The sequence below is a fragment of the Terrapene carolina genome, unplaced genomic scaffold (genome assembly GCF_002925995.2).
Source record: "Terrapene carolina triunguis isolate 2854851 unplaced genomic scaffold, T_m_triunguis-2.0 Scaffold95, whole genome shotgun sequence".
Taxonomy (NCBI): Eukaryota; Metazoa; Chordata; order Testudines; family Emydidae; genus Terrapene; species Terrapene triunguis.
Window position 1 is genome coordinate 48,999,901 of NW_020664446.1, and position 20,454 is coordinate 49,020,354.

General features: G+C 39.2%; 1 protein-coding gene across 1 annotated transcript in view; it reads left to right on the forward strand.

Moving 5' to 3' along the window:
* Nucleotides 1-19,624, forward strand: part of RHOBTB1 (Rho related BTB domain containing 1) — a 70,209-nt gene extending 50,585 nt beyond the window's left edge. The window contains exons 5-11 of the mRNA XM_024209678.3: nt 2,461-2,646; nt 4,281-5,254; nt 5,688-5,806; nt 11,846-11,996; nt 14,335-14,423; nt 16,615-16,720; nt 17,276-19,624. Of these exons, the coding sequence (XP_024065446.2) occupies nt 2,461-2,646; nt 4,281-5,254; nt 5,688-5,806; nt 11,846-11,996; nt 14,335-14,423; nt 16,615-16,720; nt 17,276-17,445 (1,795 nt within the window). The 3' untranslated portion in view covers nt 17,446-19,624. The remainder of the gene's footprint in view (nt 1-2,460; nt 2,647-4,280; nt 5,255-5,687; nt 5,807-11,845; nt 11,997-14,334; nt 14,424-16,614; nt 16,721-17,275) is intronic.
* Nucleotides 19,625-20,454: the final 830 nt, after the last annotated feature.

Below are 20,454 nucleotides of genomic sequence, written 5' to 3' on the forward strand. Positions count from 1 at the left end.
CAGTGCAAATATTTGTAATCAAAAACAATAATATAAAGTGAGCACTGTCAACTTTGGATACTGTGTTGTAATTGAAATCAATATATTTGAAAATGTAGAAAAACATCCAAAATATTAATAAATTTCAATTGGTATTCTATTGTTTAACAGTGAGATTAAAACTGCGATTAATTGTGATTCATATTTTTTAGTTAATCGTGTGAGTTAACTGCGATTACTTGACAGCCCGAGTAACCTCTGATCATCAAGCCGAGACTGACTTTAAGTTCTGTCCTGTTTCACTATAAAATGTGTTAGATGTTTAGTTACAGTTAGCGTGAATTCAGCTGTCAAATATTCACACAGTAAGATACTCACACTTTTCTTTCTGGCAACACTAATGAAATTGAATTTAAACAGTAATAGCAGAGATTGAGCCAGATTCATGAGTACACACTACACAGTTTTCCCCCTTCCTCTCACTTTGTCAATGTTCCTCAGCCCCCATCACTTCACCTTACTATTTTTATTGTCAACTGCCAAACTGTGTGATGGTTTTGTGACCTGGACAAATGCCCACTAGGGTCTGGGTTGGCTCTATCAAACTTATTGCACTTGAGACCATCTGAATTTGTAGCAAGCGCCCAAAAGCATATGGAAAGTTAGTGTATATGCCACCTACCCCTCTTTGTTTAACTGATAATTTAAAAAAAAAATTAAAGTGCCTTTTCTCTAGATATTATGGATGTGCTGTAGTTTATATAAGGTATAAATTCAGAGCAAGAGCACTTCTCTTGTATTAAATGTAAGCTCTCAGCAGTATCTGCATTGCATGTGGCTATTTTTAGAAACTGTAAGTCTTGCTAGATATGTGTCCTCAATGAAATGTAGAAAGCAGCAGTACTGAACAGTTTCATTAATGATTTAAAAGGCCAATGTTGAGATTCACAGGTCTTACTTTATCTATTCATTACACAAACTGCATACACAATAAATTTGTGCTAAATTAAAGCTTAATAGAAATGAGATGGGCAGCTTATTAGTGAGTTTAGCTGCTGACTATTCTGTTGATGACTCTTTAGGGATAACTCTTGTTTTAAAAAAAACAAGTCCCCTTTCTCTCAATTCTTCTTAAAGCTACTAGTCAACACTTTCCTTTTCCTAAGAGGGGTATGCAATTTATATTACATTCATGATGCTTCAAGCATCTATCAGCTGAGGGACCAAGAGCTGGGAGCCAGCTTCTAATAGCAGTCGCTCAAATAACTAACAATGATTTAGGCCCAATTCAGGAAAACCCTTAAGCGCATGCTTAAAATTTTGCTTTACGTGTTTTCCTGAGTTGGTCCCCTAGTTTTTGATAGAAGAATGGTACATGAAACAAAACAGTTGTATAGAATCGTTTGCTACAAAAAATTATCTTGATCCTTACAATTGCATATGCACGGACCCATACACACACAGTGTGACAATCTCTTATGCTAAAGCATTTTTTCCTAATAGCTATAAATGTCAATGATTTTTTTCAGAATCTCATTTTAGTTGTTAATTGTTTACCTACACTGTTGTTTTTTGTTTGTTTTGTTTTTTTACCTGTTCCATTCTATTGTTTTTTGGGGTGAGAGGTGTTTTGTCCATATTAAAGAAATGGTCAGTGCTGGAAATTCTTCATCAATTACAATTTTGAAGACTTTATTAAAGATCTTGGAGGTACTGTCTTGCAGTCACTCCACACAACAAATATTTCATCATTCTATAGAGGTGTACGATAAATGTATTTCTTCATTACAGTTTCAGGAATGTGACCTGTGTGCTCATTTGGCTATCCTGAAGCCTTTCACATTTTTACTCAACTGCTAGGTGACGCTTTGGGGTTCAACCCAGACCAGTAAGGGGCTGTGCCCTGTACCCCTGATGTCTCTATGCTGTGCAGCTTTGTTTTAGAGCTTGACACCAGCAGCATGCTCTCACAGCATGATTTAACAGATTAGAGTCTGTTGTTCAAAGTGTTTTTCACCAAGTCTCTTTTCCAACATGGCTGACCAGACTCACTGGCCTGATAATATGAAATTTTGGTGTCAGTGACCAGAAATGTTTTTGCAGGTGATGACAATCCCGCAGAGTCAAAATAGAGAATAGCAAACTCTAGCTACTGTAAACTTCTACAGAATAGACCAACACTCTGCTTGTATATAACTTACATTGAATCTGGAATGAAGAAGCTTTCTATATCTGATATGTTGTGTTCACATGCTGTTGTGTTGGACTGTGTAGTTTTTATAAAGCTTCTGATGAATAAGATGTAGTCTAATATCAGGGATTTAGTGTATTTTTGAAAGTGTGGTTGAGCAGTGTCAGTGAGGATTAATGAAAATACATGAAGCTGCAATGGAAAGATGAATTTTGATTACGTGTGTGTGTGTGTGTATATATATATATATATATATATATATTTTTTTTCTTCTCTTGATTTCGTTTTAGGTCTGATGTTGTAGTTCTGTGTTTTTCAATTGCTAATCCTAATTCCTTGAATCATGTGAAAACAATGTGGTATCAAGAAATCAAGCACTTTTGTCCTCGCACACCTGTTATTTTGGTTGGCTGCCAACTGGATCTTCGTTACGCTGATCTTGAAGCTGTTAATCGAGCCAGACGGCCTTTAGCAAGGTAAAGTTTAAAAAAAATTAACATTTTAAAAGGTTCTGGGTTTTAATCAAATATACTATTTTTCTGAAAAGAAATTATATTATCACCCAGTATTGTCTGTTTGCCTTAGTTTCCCATCTTATAAAATGAGGATAAATAACACTGTTTCACATCCTGTCTGTTCTCTTGTCTGTTCATACTGTAAGCTCTTAATTAGTGAAATGCTGTTTGACAATGCATTTTCTACAGTGCCTAATACAATAGGGCCTGATATTGGTTGAGCCATCTGGGCATTACAGTAATATTTAAATAGTGAGCAGCAGAGATCTTACATTATGGCATGATGCATATGTGTTTTGCCACTGGAATTTATGTATTATTCCTGCCAATTGCCACTTTAGCCAGACACACCATAACTTTGGCATTTGGGGGTCAGTTTGGTTTTTGAAAATGTAACCCTAGAGCACGGCATAGAGCAAAGTGGGTATATATTTTACATAGAAAAAAAACACATTAAAAGAAAGTCATTAATATTGCAAAGTCAAGCATGCAAAAGTTAGGAACATACATATCTACTGTTGCCCTTACTACTTTAATTCTCTCCCTTTTGTGCATCCAATCTGTGCATTGAATTATTTTCGGGACCTGTAGAAAAAATACTATATGATCATGTAACTTAAAGAGTGTCCCATAATGCATGGGGGTCTGAATTAAAGTTTCATGAGCACCTGTAAATCCTGGCATTCCCTAATTTTCAAATGCTTGACTGTCCAATCTAAAAAATATCCTCTTCATATCTGTAATATTATTTCCTAATATTTTGGTTTTTTAAAGGATTTTTTTTTTTTTTTGAAAAAAGTTATAACAGCCCTCCATCACCAGTGCATCTTCAACAGGATTTGAACCCTGAATTTTTAGCACAGACTTTTACTGCTTGAATTATGGGACTAACTAACTACATTAGCTGGCAACAGGAGAAGGCTCTTATCCCAAGAGGGAATGACCCACTGGGTCATTTGAGTGGTCCAGCTCACTCCTGCCCCATGTGCCCCCACGGGAATGGGAGTAACCTGCTAGTATTGTATGCTGAGTCTAGGGAAAGGGGATGTGGCCAGGCCTAGCAGACCCAAGCCCAGCTTTCTTCTCTTTTTCCCTCCCCACCTTTCCTGTAGCTGCTCTGCCAGTTCTCAGGCAGTCCATGTATATGCTGATGCTGCTGTTTTTGGCAGTGTCATGGGCCTGGCTCTTCAGAATGTCCACGTTCAGCTATTATTTTAGCAGGCTGCCAGCTTTTTTAATTTGGATAAGTGTGAATGGGATTTGAAGGCTTGCTTCATACTGTGAAATAATGCCTACCTATATTTAAGTAATAGGGTTATATTACAAAGTATCTACCAAATATAAACTTTCTTACCAGATTATCTATTAGGTAATATTTTTGAAGTGTCTAGTACAATGGTTGCAGATTTTCAAGGGTCTTCATGAGCCATGCCAGCTACCATTTTTATTTTTATGACCTGAATAATATGGATAATACATGTTCTTCTTTGTACTCTAGATTTTCTGGAATGTGGTTAATGACAGCCCTGCTTTCTGTGTGAATTTTTGGTTTTTTTTGTTGTTTTTGTTTTAATTGTATTTTATTTCAATCCTAGGCCTATAAAAAGGGGAGATATTTTACCACCAGAAAGAGGCAGAGAGGTTGCCAAGGAGCTTGGGATACCATATTATGAAACTAGTGTATTTGACCAGTTTGGAATTAAGGATGTTTTTGATAATGCAATCAGAGCTGCACTAATATCCAGGAGACACCTGCAGTTCTGGAAATCACATTTAAAGAAGGTCCAAAAACCTTTACTTCAGGCTCCATTTCTACCTCCAAAGGCACCTCCTCCAGTTATTAAAATCCCAGAGTGTCCTGTAACCAGTATGAATGAGGCTGGATATTTGTTAGACAATCCATTGTGTGCAGATGTTATGTTTGTTCTTCAGGAGCAGAATCACATTTTTGCTCACAAGATTTACCTAGCTACCTCCTCTTCAAAGTTTTATGACCTTTTTTTAATGGAATGTGAAGAATCTCCAGACTTCAGTGAAATACAGTGTAGTACAGATAAGACCAGTAGGGACTTCCTGTCTAGAACAAGTCATCTTGAAACAGATGATGACAGTGATGAAGCAAATTTAAAAACTTTTGATGCCAAACTTCCAATACCAGAAACTGATGGGACTTTAAAGATGCTAGAACTTGAAACTGAAGAAACTAGTTCTACAAGGAGAGCTTTGTCCTCCTTGGGTAAAGGGTTTGTTAGTATGCATAAGGAAATACAAATCAACCCTGTATCTAATAGGAAATGTCCTGTAACTGTGGTCAAGATGGATTCCTCTGTTCAGCCTGGGCCTTTTAAAACTGTTTTACAATTTCTATATGCTGGGCAACTGGATGAAAGTGAAAAAGATCTGACAAGATTAGCACAGATTGCTGAAATCTTGGAAGTATTTGACTTGCGGATGATGGTGGAAAATATTATGAATAAAGAAGCCTTCATGAATCAAGAGATTACTAAAGCCTTTCATGTCAGGAAAGCTAACCGGATAAAAGAGTGTCTTTGCAAAGGTACATTTTCTGGTGAGTAAATAAACTCTCATAGAAAAGGCCACAATTCTCCTCTCACTTATGCCAGTGTTACTCCACCTGCTTCAATAGTTATTCCTGACTTAAGTCAGTGTGAGAGGGGCAATGGGCCCAAAGTTTACTATATAACTGAAGGCCAACATTTTCAACAATGGGAACCTAAAGTTAGGCTCCTAAAATCCACATTTAGGCTGTTGTTTATGGGGCCAGATTCTCAAAAGTGCTGAGCTCCCATCGTCTCCTATTGAGGTCAAGGCTGTCATAATTGCTCTTCACTTACCTCTATAAAATCAAAGACTCTGAAAAACATCAAGGAAGCAATTCCTTACTAACAAGTGTGTGCTTCTTACTATGTCTTGAACTAGTAATAGGTTCCACTTCAAGCACTGACAATTGTAGTTATGATTGTTTCTTGATCCCATGACAGATGTTACATTTAAGTTGGATGATGGAAGCATAAATGCCCACAAGCCACTGCTGATTTGTAGCTGTGAATGGATGTCTGCTATGTTTGGAGGATCATTTGTTGAAAGTTCAAACAGTGAGGTAATTGTCCACTTTGATAATTGTATTTCATGTATTTTTTTAGGGTCGCTATTTTAAGCATTGTGGTATTCTGTGAAACAATTATTTATTTAAGACTTGGCAGACAATCTCTTTTGTGTGTTTATGTGTAGACCCGAAGTGTCCTTTATTTATTGGGACATTAAGTTAGAATACGTTGAACAATAGCTTGCCCTCAGCAGTACGTTATGTTGCCACCACTGCTTGCTGTGTCAGCAAATTAAAAAATTAATTTTGAACTCAAAGTTGTTATAAGTCAAGAAGTCTCAAGACAGTTTTTTACATGCCTAACTTTAAAAAAATAAGTTTTATTAAAAGTACAGATCCATAAAACATTTTGAAGTTATTTTTCCATAGTATGATCTAATCACTTCTAGTATTTTTAAAAAGAGGGGGAGAAATCCATTTAGGTCAACTTATAAGAGAGGGAAATGATTTAAATATAAGCCTTTATCCCCACTCTCCCCCCAATAAGCAAAAGTTCTATCTAGATGCCCTGTTTTAAATGGGTTTGCTCCATCTTTCCTTTAGCATCAAAAAAAGTGTTTAGTTGCCAATTAAGGCACAACTCCTGGGCCCACATAACTGCTTTTCAGAAGGAATATTGTTCTCCAAACTGTGTAAGTGTTTATATGACAGCATAACAGCTCCCAAGTAGTCTGTGTCCTAGAATGTGTTGTGGGTTTCTTTAAAAGTGTTTCAAAAGGTTGGGTACATATATATTTGCATAATCAGGGCCATTACAAATTAAATCATTCTGCTAGCCCTTTGAGAGGGTTCGTGAAGTTGAGTTTAAAAAAAGGCAATATTCTTGTGACCGGGTGTCTGGATGGGCTACACTGAGAATGCCACAGTCAGGGCAGACTGCAAGAAATAGGGCAGACAATTCCCAAAAACTGGAGGTTTCTTCTATAATGAGATTCACCAAGCCGGTAACAAAAGAGCTTCTGCAATACCACCCTGGTTAACAAGGAGCCAAGCACAGTCCCCTTTAGGCATTCAGCCCTTGGCTTCCATCTAGACAGCCAAGTCTAATATAGTGAGAGGTCACTTAACCCCAGGTTAATATGAATCTTAGATCCTACCCAATCATCACACTGATGCCAATCCTTTAGTAACTAAAAACTAAAGGTTTAATAATATAGAAAAGAAGAGAGTTATTGAATGGTTAAAGGATCATATACATACCAGTGATTTTCAGTGTTCATAGCTCAGGATCATAGCAGTGATAGAATAAACTGCTGGCTTATAAAAGTCGCTCTGGAATCATCCCAACAAGTCAGAATCCAAAGGCAGCTTAGATGTAAAGTCTGATATAAAGCCTTTCCATGTATTTTCCAGAGTATTCCAAATAACTGTTTGGAAGATCGCAATCTCAAGGCATAAACTTTCCCTGTTCAAAGTTCAGCAGACTTAAGATAACAGGGTCTGGCCTGAGGCTTCTCTTTTATAGTTCTCTAGCAGGTTGACAAGCTTCCTCACAGAAATTGTCGTAGCAGGTAGGGATGTAAATATTGTTTTAAAAATTAACCATTTAAACTAAAAATTTATTTAGTATAAACGGTTAACCAATTAAAGGGCCGGCCTGGCCGGCCAGCCTGGGGGTTAATGGTTAAGGCGGGTTAACCGGTAAGACTAATGCTTACCGATGAATATTTTACATTCCTAATAGCAGGGCCTTCCCCCGAGGAGGAATAGGCAATGCAGATCACCTTTGCTTTGAAGCTAATCTTCTATTTCCTATGCATACACAGGTAAACTAGTTCCACTCATTCACATAAGGCAATTAGCAGGTCCTCCATTATAACATAGATAGTTTAAGCTGAAGATCATGTAGATCAGTGGTTTTCAAACTGTGGGTCATGACCCAAAACTGGGTCGCAGAATGGAAGGGATTGGGTCGTGGTGGCTCTGGTCAGCACTGCTGACAGGGCCATTAAAAGTCCGATTGGCGGTGCTGGCCAGCGAAGGCAGGCTAGTCCCTACCTGTGCCAACACCGCGCTGCACCTCAGAAGCGGCCAGCAGTAGGTCCGGCTCCTAGGCAGGGGGCCACGGGGCTCCGTGCACTGCTCCCGCTCCGAACACTGGCTCCGCGAACCGGCCAATGGGAGCCTTGGGGGGATGTGTGCGGTGCCTATGGGTGAGAGCCATACGGAGCCACTTGCGCACCTCCACCTAGGAGCTGGACCTGCTGCTGGCCGCTTTCAGGGTGCAGTGCGGTCCGCGGTGCCAGGACAGGCAGGAAGCCTGCCTTAGCACTCCTGCTGCACCGCTGACTGGGAACCGCCGGAGGTAAGCCTGTGCCCCAACCCCGCACCCCAATCCCCTGCCCCAGCCTTGAGCCACCCCCAAACCTGGAGCCCCTTCCTGTAGCCCAAACCCCTCATCCCTGGCCCCACCCCAGAGCCTGCACCCCCAGTCCAGAGCCCTGACCCCCTCCTGCACCTCAACCATCTGCCACATCCCTGAGCCTCCCCCCAACCCGGAACCCCTTCCTGCACCCCAAACCCCTCATTCTCGGCCCCACTCTGCAGCCCTCACCTCTGCACCCCAACCCTCTGCCCCAGCCCTGAGCCCCTCCCACAAACCCCTTATCTCCAGCTCCCTTGAGTCGGGGGGCATCAACAATTTTCTTCAACTGGGGCGCCAGAAAAAAAGTTTGAAAACCACTGATGTAGATAATAATATTAGTTTTCCTGCAGTATCTCACATCTTTGATATTAAGGTTCAGTGAACCATTCACATACATAATGTAAGGCCAGGAAAGGAAATTAGTATCTACAAGCTAATTTGGTTACATTGTTAAACTTCTAACAGGATATTTGTAAACACAGACAAATACTCTTAGCATCTTTCACATTCAAATAAATTGTCTTGATTACAATTGTAATGCCTCCTGTTAAGTTGTTATGGGTTATACAAAGTCAGCTGGTCTGTCAGTGTCACAAGACTATATATGCAACCCAATGTGTTAAACTAATAGAATGGACCTGGCTTACAGTACATCAACAAAAACTAGGGACTTAATACTGACCCAGTCTCCGTGTTCTCTTGTGTAGGGCATGTATGAGATGCTGTGTAAACTGTCTCAACATAGTGGAGTAGGTCATGGCAAAGACCTCTTTTAGGCAGTCCAGTAACTTTTGGGAAGGGCTGTGTGTGCATTAAGCTGATTGTTTGGATCAGTCTTTGCAGAGTCCTTTTTTCAAATTTATTGATTTCCTGATTTTTGTCATGTTGTTGTCTTCTTAATATTAATGGGACTTACATTAACATCCAGGGGAAAATATGCCCCTTAGTGTTGTTATAACTGAACTTTTTTGTATTTAATATTCTAGAAGACAGTGTTCTATTTAAATTGTTCTCATTACTTTTAATATAGCAGTAAGCACAATTCCCTCCCCAGAGGCACACTCAGCAAGTTGGTCATTAAAAATACATACCTCGATTGTAGTAAGCAATACATAGCAATAAGAATATATATTCATTTTACACAAGCCTATTTCTAATAATAAATTTAATAGTCTTAGCTCATCTTTTGCAATTTAATATTTTAAATGTACTAAACTTTAGTTTTCTGGAGTTTGTGCAATATAGTACTTGGATCTGAGAGTTTAAAAGTATAAATTGGAATGTGTATATAGCATATTGCTTTGGTCTAGTTTAGAGAAACGTAATGATTTGCTTCTCAATGAAATTTGTCTGAATTCTGTAGGTAGAACACAGATTTTTATAAGATAAGCACTAAATGGTCAATATGCAAGTTAACAAAAAAATAATCCGTGTTACAACCAACTTTTCTTAGTGTAACTTGCATTTGGACTGACAAGCCAGTAGATCCAATGTGGCAGCTGCTTCATCAAATGACACCTGACAAAGGGTCTGATCCAAACCCTATTGAAATTAGTTGAAAGGCTGCTACTGACTTCAGTGAATTTTGGATCCAGCCTCTAGTGGCTGCAGGGACAGACATATTAAGTTTGCCGCTATTGTATGTGTTTCGTTTACTGGAGTAGATTATTTTGTCTATTTTCTTCTTCACCTACAGCAAAACAAGGGTATTTAATTTTGCTTTGCTACTTTAAAAAAAAATCATGGACTAATATTTTCCAGGTAACTAGTGATTTTTTGTGTGTGTCATTTCGGTTGCCTAACTTAAGACACCGTTAAAGGTACCTGAATTTCAGAAAATGCTCATCACTCACCTTTTGAAAACCAGATCCCTTAAAGTGTTGCAAGTGGAGCTCTTAAAAACTGAGGTGCCCAAAATCACTAGTCATTTTATGAAAATCATTGCCCTATTCTATAATTTATCTTAGTCCCTTTTATGTGAGAAGGTTTGTATGCCATTACTAACAAAGGTTGAAATAGTAAACACAATCAGGGCCGCCCAGAGTGGGGGGAGCAAGTGGGGCAATTTGCCCCAGGCCTCGGGCCCCACGAGCCCTGGCCCGGCGGCAGTCCGGGTCTTCAGCGGCATTTCGGCGGTGGGGGGTCCTTCAGTGCTACCGAAGACACGGAGCGACTGAAGGGCCCCCGCCGCCAAAATGCTGCCGAAGACCCGGACCACTGCCAGGTGAGTACAAAGCGCCGCAGCTCCCCCGCTTTGCCCCAGGCCCCCTGAATCCTCTGGACGGCCCTGAACACAATTCTCAATGCCTGTTTAAGTGTACTGCTGGGATTTTTTAAAGGAGAGGAAGGGAATTAGGCATCCAACTCCCATTGACTTGATAGGGAATTGGGCACCCAAATCACTTAAACCCCTTAAAAATTCCAACCTATGTTTATGTTAATTGGGGAGGAGTTGGGCTTTCTTCCTTTTTGACACCTGCTATGGCTACATTCATCAGTATTGCATTAGCCACAGCCTTGCTGTTCTCCGCTTTCATTCATTACTAATTAACTGAAAGTGTTAATAGCAATGGAGATGCAAATTAGAGCTATCGAAAACAATCCCTGTAGAAAAAGTAGTACTGCTAGCTATTGAAAAATAATTAGCAGTAGAAGATAATTTTCTGAATTGTTTTTAGCTCAATAGTATTTATATTAGGAGCACCAATTAGCTAATACTGACGAGTGGTCCAAAGCCATAAAGGAACAACCTGCTCACAAGACTTCTGTGTATTTTTCTCCATCCTTTAGGCTAACCAATATTTGAGTTTTTTATGGAGTGCCTTGGTGTATGTGACTTTGGATAGGAAAATAGAAAGCTTTAACCAGTGTTGATGATACAAATATAACCATAAGCCAGGATCACTTCTGATCAATCAGACTGAAGTACATTAATCCCTGTTTGTAACTATTTTTTGTTCTAATTATTTTTCTATCTGTTAGTTGTTTTACTGCATGTTCTCCAAAATATCCCTGCCCAAAGCATTGGCATTTCTTTTCTTAGTGCCATTATCTGATTGCTATTGAAAAGATTGTGCATCATAGGGAGTTAGGCTTCATTATTCAAGGTGTATATGTTTTCACAATGGACTATGGGGATGCAGCTCTGGGACTTATTTGGCAATAACCCACTGACTGCTCCTGAACACTTGAGTCTATACAAGTAAGAAACAACTCTAATATTCCAGACAGTATTCAAAACAGCAGTGACAGCTACACTGTTTATAAAGAAAAAGTGGTTGCTTTATTGATAGCCATGAAATATTACCATACCATCCATTGATCTTTACTGGTAACTGCTCTGACATCAAACAGTCCCACTTTTTAAAGGTGTGGCCCAGATGATCTGCTGGTGCAATTTACATTAACTTTGGTGGAGCTGCATACATTTAAACTGGCTGAGGATCTGACTTCATGTACATACATAACTAGAATCTGACAGATTTGTTGAAAGCTCTTGAGCTTTAAATTTAATGTGGAGTCTCTCTTTAATATTTTACTATATTTCTAAAACATGACAGAAGGGAAAAGGATAGCAAGGTGGGAGAGGAAGCATATGGCCTGTATGCGCTAAGTGCTTGACTACCTATCTTTCACTAGAGAACATTTTTTAAAATACCTTTTTCCAGGTTCTTCTTCCCAACATAAACAAGACTTCTATGCAGGCAGTTCTGGATTATTTGTATACCAAGCAATTATCATCGAGTCAGGAGCTGGACATGCTTGAATTAATTGCACTGGCAAACAGATTTTGCCTCCCACACTTGGTTGCACTGGCCGGTAAGCATTCTGACTCTTTGCAGGTGCAATGCCTTCATGGACTGCTGTATTACTTCTTAGTGATTTTTGAACATATACAATATTTTTTGCCATGAATGCTGAGGGAAAGAAATGCCATTCCTTTATATAAAGCCAAATTGTATTACAATGTGGTATTTTCACTTTTTAAAATATGTACTTGTCTTTTTCTTTCCACTCTCTAGGACTTGTGCTAAATTAATGCAGTCCTTTTAAAATGTTCCATACTTTAGAAATAGGAAGTGAAAACCTTCTCTTCAGCATTAATATAATGTCTGCAACTCATAATGTCCATTCTATTATTCTTAACTTACAGCAAAACAGTAGGGACACTAAGCTTTCCATTATAATGAACTAGGCTTTCCATGATAAAATCCATTTAGAGAGCATAATAACTGAGCCAATTTAAAATTGATCTGATTCAAACTCTCTGTAGAATGCTGTCCAGATCTATTTTTACTGCCCAAACTAGAGTCAGTTAGTTATTCTGCTGTAAATATGGGGGCTCCACATGCATAATTTCAAGAAAATCAACTTTTCCATCTTTAAGTTAGACCAAAACAGCAGCATGGGATACTTTAATACTAAATCCACATGCACCAAACTTCTAGATAGTGATTTTTTTTCTGTTTCGTAGCATCATACCAAAAGAGGGTGGAGATTCTGAGAGATGGGAAGACCAAGTTGAACAAATTCTCAAGATGAATTTTAGTCATTTCCTTGAGTGTCATGTACCCAAGCCCTCAGGTAGCTTTAAGTTGTGCAACAAGACATTCAATTGTTGACAGCATTACAGAACTAACTTAGGCCCTGCTCCTACCAAAATTTTTGTGGGGCCTTATATAGATATCCTTCTCAGCATTTGTGGAACAAATGTGCTTTTAATGGTAAGAACATCTTATTCTGTTTCATTTAGTGAAATATTTATTGTGAATTCAAAGGCTACTTTTTGTCCTGTTGCTATGATTGCACACAATGGAGTTGAATCAGGCCAGCTGTGGTTGTCTCTAACATTCTGTCAGAAGGAATGCCTGCTCTGTTGCACCCCCTTCTGGCCAAGTGTGGCTCTGATGAGGCCTGTCTCAGTTCCCTGTTCACTCAGGCTCCTTTTAGAAGTCCACCGTTGTTGAGATATTCAAACCACTCCCCCTTCTGGGGTCTCATTTATTAAGTCCTGCACAAAGTCTTTCAAAACAGAATTCAAACTTACAAAGTCATCAACCCGGTTTCATCGACATCCAGTCCCTCCCCCCCGAGGGTCAGTCCTCTCCTTAAAGTTCCTTTCTTTCAACCCAGACCCAAGCTGGGCATACCCCCTCCTCCTGAGGGTCTGTCTTCCTGCTCTCCCAGCACCTCTTGCCTGGAGTTTGGCCTTTTCTACAGGCCTTTCCCCTGCTAATTCAGGGCCAGAAGGAGCCTTCTTACTCCCTGCAGTGTCTGCAGGCATCTGCCAAGAACCACCTGCAGCTGTACCCACACCTTTTTATAAAGCCAAGGTGCCTCTCATTAATCCCAGCTGGGCAGCAGGTAATGGTGCACTGGACCCCGATACCTCTCAGAGGGGCCAGTCATCCTGGCACACACTCCATCCTATTATCAGATGTTGATCCTTCTGGGAAAGGGGTAAGTGGGTTCTGCTGACTTAACGAGGCAGGTGGCTTACCTCACCTAGATACAAGAAACCAGGGGTGGCTCTCTGAGGAGAGAGGGTGTATTCTGGAGGCTGAGCATTCCTAAGGGGGGAACCATAGGAGCAGCCACTCCTGAGAAGATTCAAAGTGAACATTGCTGTCATTATTAATTTCTTCATGAATAGAGCCAAACCATAACAATGTGGGGGGTGAGGTTTTGATTCTGCGTAGTACCTGAACTCTGTTCTAGAGCAGGTTGGGAACAGCACTTACTCAGAGGTATCCTTTATAGGGAATCCAAAGGTTCTAACTACTAGGGAATCAGGCGTGATTATTGCATAAACATAAGCACATGCAAGATCTGTGTGTACAAAAGGACATATTTACACTTAGGGGGCAAATCCTCAGCTAGTGTAAACTGTCCTAGTTCTGTTGACTGGGGATCTACTCCTAGATAGATGAGGGCAACTCCAGAGACCACAATGGAGCTGCACCTGCTTACGCCAGCTCTGACTCTGATCAGAAGTCCGAATAGATCTGCTGCTGGTGCAGTAGTTGCTGTATTTCTCTTTCATGCTAACACACAAATTCTTTGGTTCTTGGTTCCCTAAATGAACTGCATTTATAAATAATGTTACCCTGAAATATGTATTTTTACAGTGTCAGCTATTAGTTTTCTACTTTAACAGAGCAGCATGCTGTGCAGGAGCTGACTAAAGCCTCAGGGAATGGCATTGGCATAGATGGTGAAGTACTCTCCTATTTGGAATTGGCCCAGGTTAGTAGTGACTGATTTTTAACCTTTTTAAAGGCAATCTGCCCAATTGCAGTACTCTGAAAAATGATGGTGTTGAGCATTATATCTGTATAAATAAAGCCTTTCAAACAAAGGACCCCTTGTTTCCACTGAAAAGAATTGAGGGACCACAGTTATCGTACTGTACTCAGGCTTCTCAGCATCTTAATTTTTAAAACTTAATTGCTGTGATAATAACACTGTATCTTTTAAAATGTTTAATGGCCTTTGAAGAACAGATTTACCTTCTCCACATCAGTTGAGAAATCAGGCTCTATATATTGAGGCTTAGTTCTGTGTCTATCAAATACATATTTCAGTTTTTACTTGTGGGGAAGCCTATGTAAGGTGGCAGAGCCTAGTGTCTCCAGCCTTGTGTCTCATGCCCTGAAATTCCATGAAGTAAAGCTCTCTAGCTTTCTCACACTCAGGCATTGTCAGTGAGTGTCACCATTTTATGCCTATATGCCCCCTAAATCTTTCTCCATTAGATTGTTATGAATGTAGTACCTGTCCTGCATTGGGAGGGCAGAGTTAGGCTATGTCTACACTGCGCACCTTACAGCGGTGCGGCTGTGCCGCTGCAGTCGCACCATTGTAACATGTGCAGTGTAGTTGCTCTTTGTCAGCAGGAGAAAGCTCTCCCGGTGACCAAATAAAACCACCTCCAATGAGGAGCGGTAGCTTTGTCAGCGGGAGATCATCTCCCACTGATGAAGCACTGTCCACACCAGCGCTTTTCATTGTCAAAACTTTTGTCATTCAGAGGGATGTTTTTTTTCACACCCCTGAGCGACAAAAGTTTTAACGACGAAAGTGCAGTGTAGACATGGCCTAAGTGGCCACCCTCAAGGGGGACATCTCTGCAACACTGAGCCATTCCTTTGTGACTCTGAGCGAATTGCCCATCATGCTATGTTACATTCAAGCACATCACTTCTCTGCCTGAGCTCCAGAGACCCTGAGAGACAGAGTCCAAAGTTGACTCTTTGTTTCTAACTATGTGACTGTGTTTTCCTAAAGGAGTGTTGCAATATGATTTCTTCAGGGATGCGGTAGTAAAAGATATTTTGCTTGTTATATCAGAAATTGAGTTATAGAGTTTAAGGCCCGAAGGGACCATCAAATCATCTAGGCTGACCTCCTATATATCACAGGCCACCAATACCACCCAGCCAAAGTTAGAAAAAAGTATTACAGTCCACAAATGATTCTTCAAAACACCCTAATGACTAGGTCTGGCTTCTACCTGTGCTATTAGACCCTTGCTTTCATGACCAGCATGTAGTGCCTACTGGCCACTGCAAGCGTCCCATCATCTGCTTTCAGCTCTGTCTGGACCCATGACACTCTTACTAACCCAGTTCTGAATCTCTTCCGAGAAAAGAATGCTAGTTCTGCTAAACTATGGGGGTTGTTGGGGTGGTGGTTGGGTACACAAGTCATAAATTCAAATCCTGTTATGATTTGATCTGCGTCCTGTGCCATACAACAATGTGAAGTGTTTATGACCTGTTAAGGTTTTAAACAGGCAATCAGAATGCCAAATAGATGCACAAGCTTTACCAATCTGACTCATATTATAGCTCTACTTTCTTATGAGCAGACTGCCTGTTCCAGGCTTTGTACTGTGCTTTCACAACAGTGCCTTAAGTTCTATCATTGAGAACACTTCTCTGGGGAGTTACTTACTACAGGGTAAGATTTGTAGTAACTTGATGGCTGCTGCAAACCTAGGTTTAAGTGCATAGGATCACAGTTAGAGCCCAATCCTATGAGATACTGAGTGCCTCCTGCCAGATGCTAAGGGCCTTAAACTCCCACTGAAGTGAAATAAAGTTGAAGCTGTTCACATCTCTCAGGAGGTGCTCAGCACATTACAGAAAGTGTTAGAACCCTAACTCAGCTACTCCCACTGACAATCCCATTTTGACCACTGAGTGCGCCAGTGGATTTTTGTGTAAAAGGAACAATAACTCTAAATCCACATGGTGCAGCTAGAAGCATCCTCTGAGCAGCTGCTCAGTCTCTGCTGAGTGTTATGCAATAATCCCCAATGCTGAGAGCATGGCAGGATAGAGTCATTTAGGGATCACGCTTGCCTTAACTTGTAGCTTTTGTGCAAGATGACCAGTAGTATCAGGAAATGTAAACTGACTGTCTTTGCTTGTAGTTTCACAATGCTAATCAGCTGGCAGCGTGGTGCTTGCACTACATCTGCACCAATTACAACAGTGTTTGCTCCAAATTCCGCAAAGAAATAAAAGCAAAGTCTCCAGGTAAGACCATCTTCAACTTCCCCCCTCATCTTTTCCTGACCTGTTTTCTTTTTTTTTTTCTGTCCTTTGAACATGAACAAGTGAATTAGCTTAACTAAACTATGATGGAAAACCTAGTATTCTTTCCATCTTGACTTCTTCTGATCAGATAACCAAAGAGTTAGCATCCTCCTTCTGCCTCATGAACCAAGACTTACGTATATAACGCCTATCAACTGCACTAAGAATGGCATGAATGTCTCCCTATGCTTCGCCTCAAAAAATGTATTTGGTGTCTGAATATATTTTACATTCTTCTGTCATAGAACAATAAACAGTGTGCTTTGCTTAAGCTGCTTTCATCTGAGCCTCTGAGCACTTTACAAACATTTAGTTAATCCATAACAGCATTGCACTGAGACAGGTGAGTATCCTTATGTCCATTTTGCTGGTGGTTAAACTGAGGCACAGAAAGGATAGTGAGTTAACCAAGGTAAATAAATGTCTTACATGTCCTACTTTGTGTCCCAGTTTTAGTATCTAAGTATCTTATTACTTTTTTTTGTTTTAAATCAGATAATCAAGAATATTTTGAGAGACATCGCTGGCCTCCTGTATGGTACTTAAAGGAAGAAGATCACTACCAGCGTGTTAAAAAGGAAAGAGAAAAGGAAGATATTGCAGTGAATAAACATCATTCAAAACGGAAGTGGTGCTTCTGGAATTCCTCTGCTGTAGTTGCCTGAGCAAAGCAAATACATGTAAACACTACAATGGTGTAATTATAACACTGCTCTAAAATTAGTCTTATTGTTAGAAATAAGATGTAGTTCAGGTTCCCGGCACTGATTTTATTCCATGTTTTGCATTTATCATTGTTAGGATCAAAAGCACAAGCTCAGCTACAGTGAGCCTGGAATAGTTCCTTAAACTGATATGTATATTTTTTGTTAGTAAGCAAAATAAGCATCTACCATTATTACATTTCTTTTTATACAAAAACAAATCCAGCATTAATGTTTCAAACTCTAAATTGGGAAATATTTTTATACTGTCTTGTGTATTTTGTTTAAATAAAAATCCTGGGTATAACTTTATTTCACAGACCACAAAATAACCACATAGCAGCTTTGTAATTAGATTTTAACTATTTTTCTTATGTGAGTACAGTGAAATATAAACTAACACCCCCTTTTAATAGATAACATTCTGTCTTAAGTGACCAGTTTAAAAGTACCCCGTGAAAATTATCATCTTAGTTATCATCAGCTTCTACTAGGCAACCAGTTTTTGTCCCTACGTTCCATGCACTCATAACATAATTAGATGGTTATTTCTTCTTTCTAAAGTAAAGGGTTATAATAAGATCAAATAACTGCAAGTTATAGAGCATTTAATCTTTGTTCAACTGAATAATAGGCAGTATGATTACCTGTTCAACTGCAGGAACATGTATTTCTAATATTTGCCATGTAAGTGCATATAATTATGGTTATATGGGCCATGTAAAATCTAGTGATTCTAAGTATTCAGAGGTTTTAAAGGTCTAGATTGAAGAGGATAATTTTAAAATCATTAGAAGGGCTTATTAATTTATATCTTTATCCAGGGCAAACTCAGTATGGATCTGAATACAAAAAGCAGATATGGTGGTAGTCTTGGAATTACTGTATTATAGTTGGTTACTCTTTGAGAGCCTAATTCTGCAGTCATTCCTCTTTCAAAACTCCTTTTTGCTTCTACAGGAGTTATGCAAATGAAAGGCTGCACAAACAAGTAGATACATTCCTCTATTGTTGATGTAGCATCTTGCAAATGAAGAATGATATTTTAAATTAGATTACATTCCTTCTGGAAGCAGATATTCCAAGAAAGCACAAAGCTGCAGTCTCAGTGAATAAAAATCTCCGCATTGTTTAAATAGTAGGAGGGGGAAAAAACATCCAGTGTTTTGAAATTTCCTTTGGGTTTATGATTTTCTAATGACTGTCACTCTGAACTTACAGTGTTGCATTAGAAAAATATAAGGCTGGGGTTGCTTTGAAAAGACCAAACTAAAACACTTCTAAAATTATACTATAGAGCATATGCAGGCCTATGAAGTGTCTCAGGCACAGTTCTGTAATTGAGGTAGTATTATGTTATCAGTTTTGTTAATGCTGTTTTCTGCAGGCAACTCAGCATACTAATGTGAAAAGCTTTTGATTTTTATTTTTCCTGTATTCATAGACAAGGCAGTAAGTTCAAACCCCAGTGCTGAGAGTCAGGAAAGGTTTCAGACTGAAAGCCATACACACTTCCAAATACTCAGCTTCAAGTCAGAGCTTGTTCTTGGGAGATGCCACCCTAGGGTGGTAGAAGCTGCTTAGCATGGGTGCTGAAGAGACTCCTGTAAAGAAAACAGGTGACAGACTCCATCACCTACAAGATTTATCACTGTACATTGATAAAGAAGGGCTATAGAGAAAGGATGGCTGCAAGTGTATCCGCATTAATTCCTGGCCAGTAGTATTGTAAATTGTGGAGGGATGAAAAAATGAGAGAATAAATATCAAGACTGGGATAGAATTAACATCTGTTCAGTCATAAAATGTTAACAGATCATGTTTAATAAGTATTGCTACTAGGTTTTACATAACCAAAGCTACTGTGTGATTGTAATTTTGCCAAACTGTAATGGATAGATAAATGAACCTGGGGGTATATGCAATAATATCCAGTTGTATTAGTTATCAGCTACTATAACCAAGTGGCTGGTTCATTTGGTTAATGCTGTCTATGGCCTTTAATCTTGGTGGTTATTTGTGTTTTTTATTTTGAAAAAAAAGTCAATAAAACTGTTTAGTTATAAAATGTCTCCCAGTTCTTTGAATCAGCTTTCTAAATATTGTATAAAGTGCTTCACTTTTTTATGGTGTTTGTCAACATTCAATAGTAGTAAAATATGTTTAACAAAATAGTCTATTGAATTTGTGATCACATGGCATATCAAAACTTACAGTTCAGAATGTTATAGGAGAGCCACTTGCATTTGTATTTATTGATTGGAAAAAAGAATATGGTAGGTGCTTGTCACTTAATATAAAGCTACAAACCAAACATTTTCCTGTCACTTTTTCACACTATTCCTAATACATAATCACCAGGCTGTCACCCGTGCGATGAGAAGCAAACTCTACATGACAGAAAACAGGAAGAGACACCAGGAGTTCTTGTAGGGATTTTGGTTGGTTGGCGTTTTGTTTTGTTTTTATTATGTATACTATGAGCTTGCTAAATTGACTACTTTTCTTTAGCTGGTTTCCACTAGCAGATATTCTTCAACAAGCAAAACCTCTAATTACAAGTTAGTGAACTTGTAGCAACAATTCCTCTTGATAGATCTATGCAGTTAAATTGACAAAGCTAAAAAGTTACATTTTTTTAGAGAACTTGCAAGATGATGAGTGAAGAGTGCCTTGTTCATGTTTTGTTTAAAGCTATTAGACAATACCAAGGGCATTGAAAATAATCACTTTCAGCGCTCAATGTTCTTAGTTAAAGTGCTAATTTATGAATACTACATATCATAATTTGATGTATGAAGCAAGATTTTTTCCCTTGAATTTGAAATTAGAATTTAGGTAACATAGTCAGTAAGAGAAGAATAATGTAGCAACAGAAACAATGCCACCCTGATTATGCTTAAACAGTAGTGTGTGGACAAAACCACTAAAGCAAGGGTCGGCAACGTTCGGCACGCGGCTCGCCAGCGT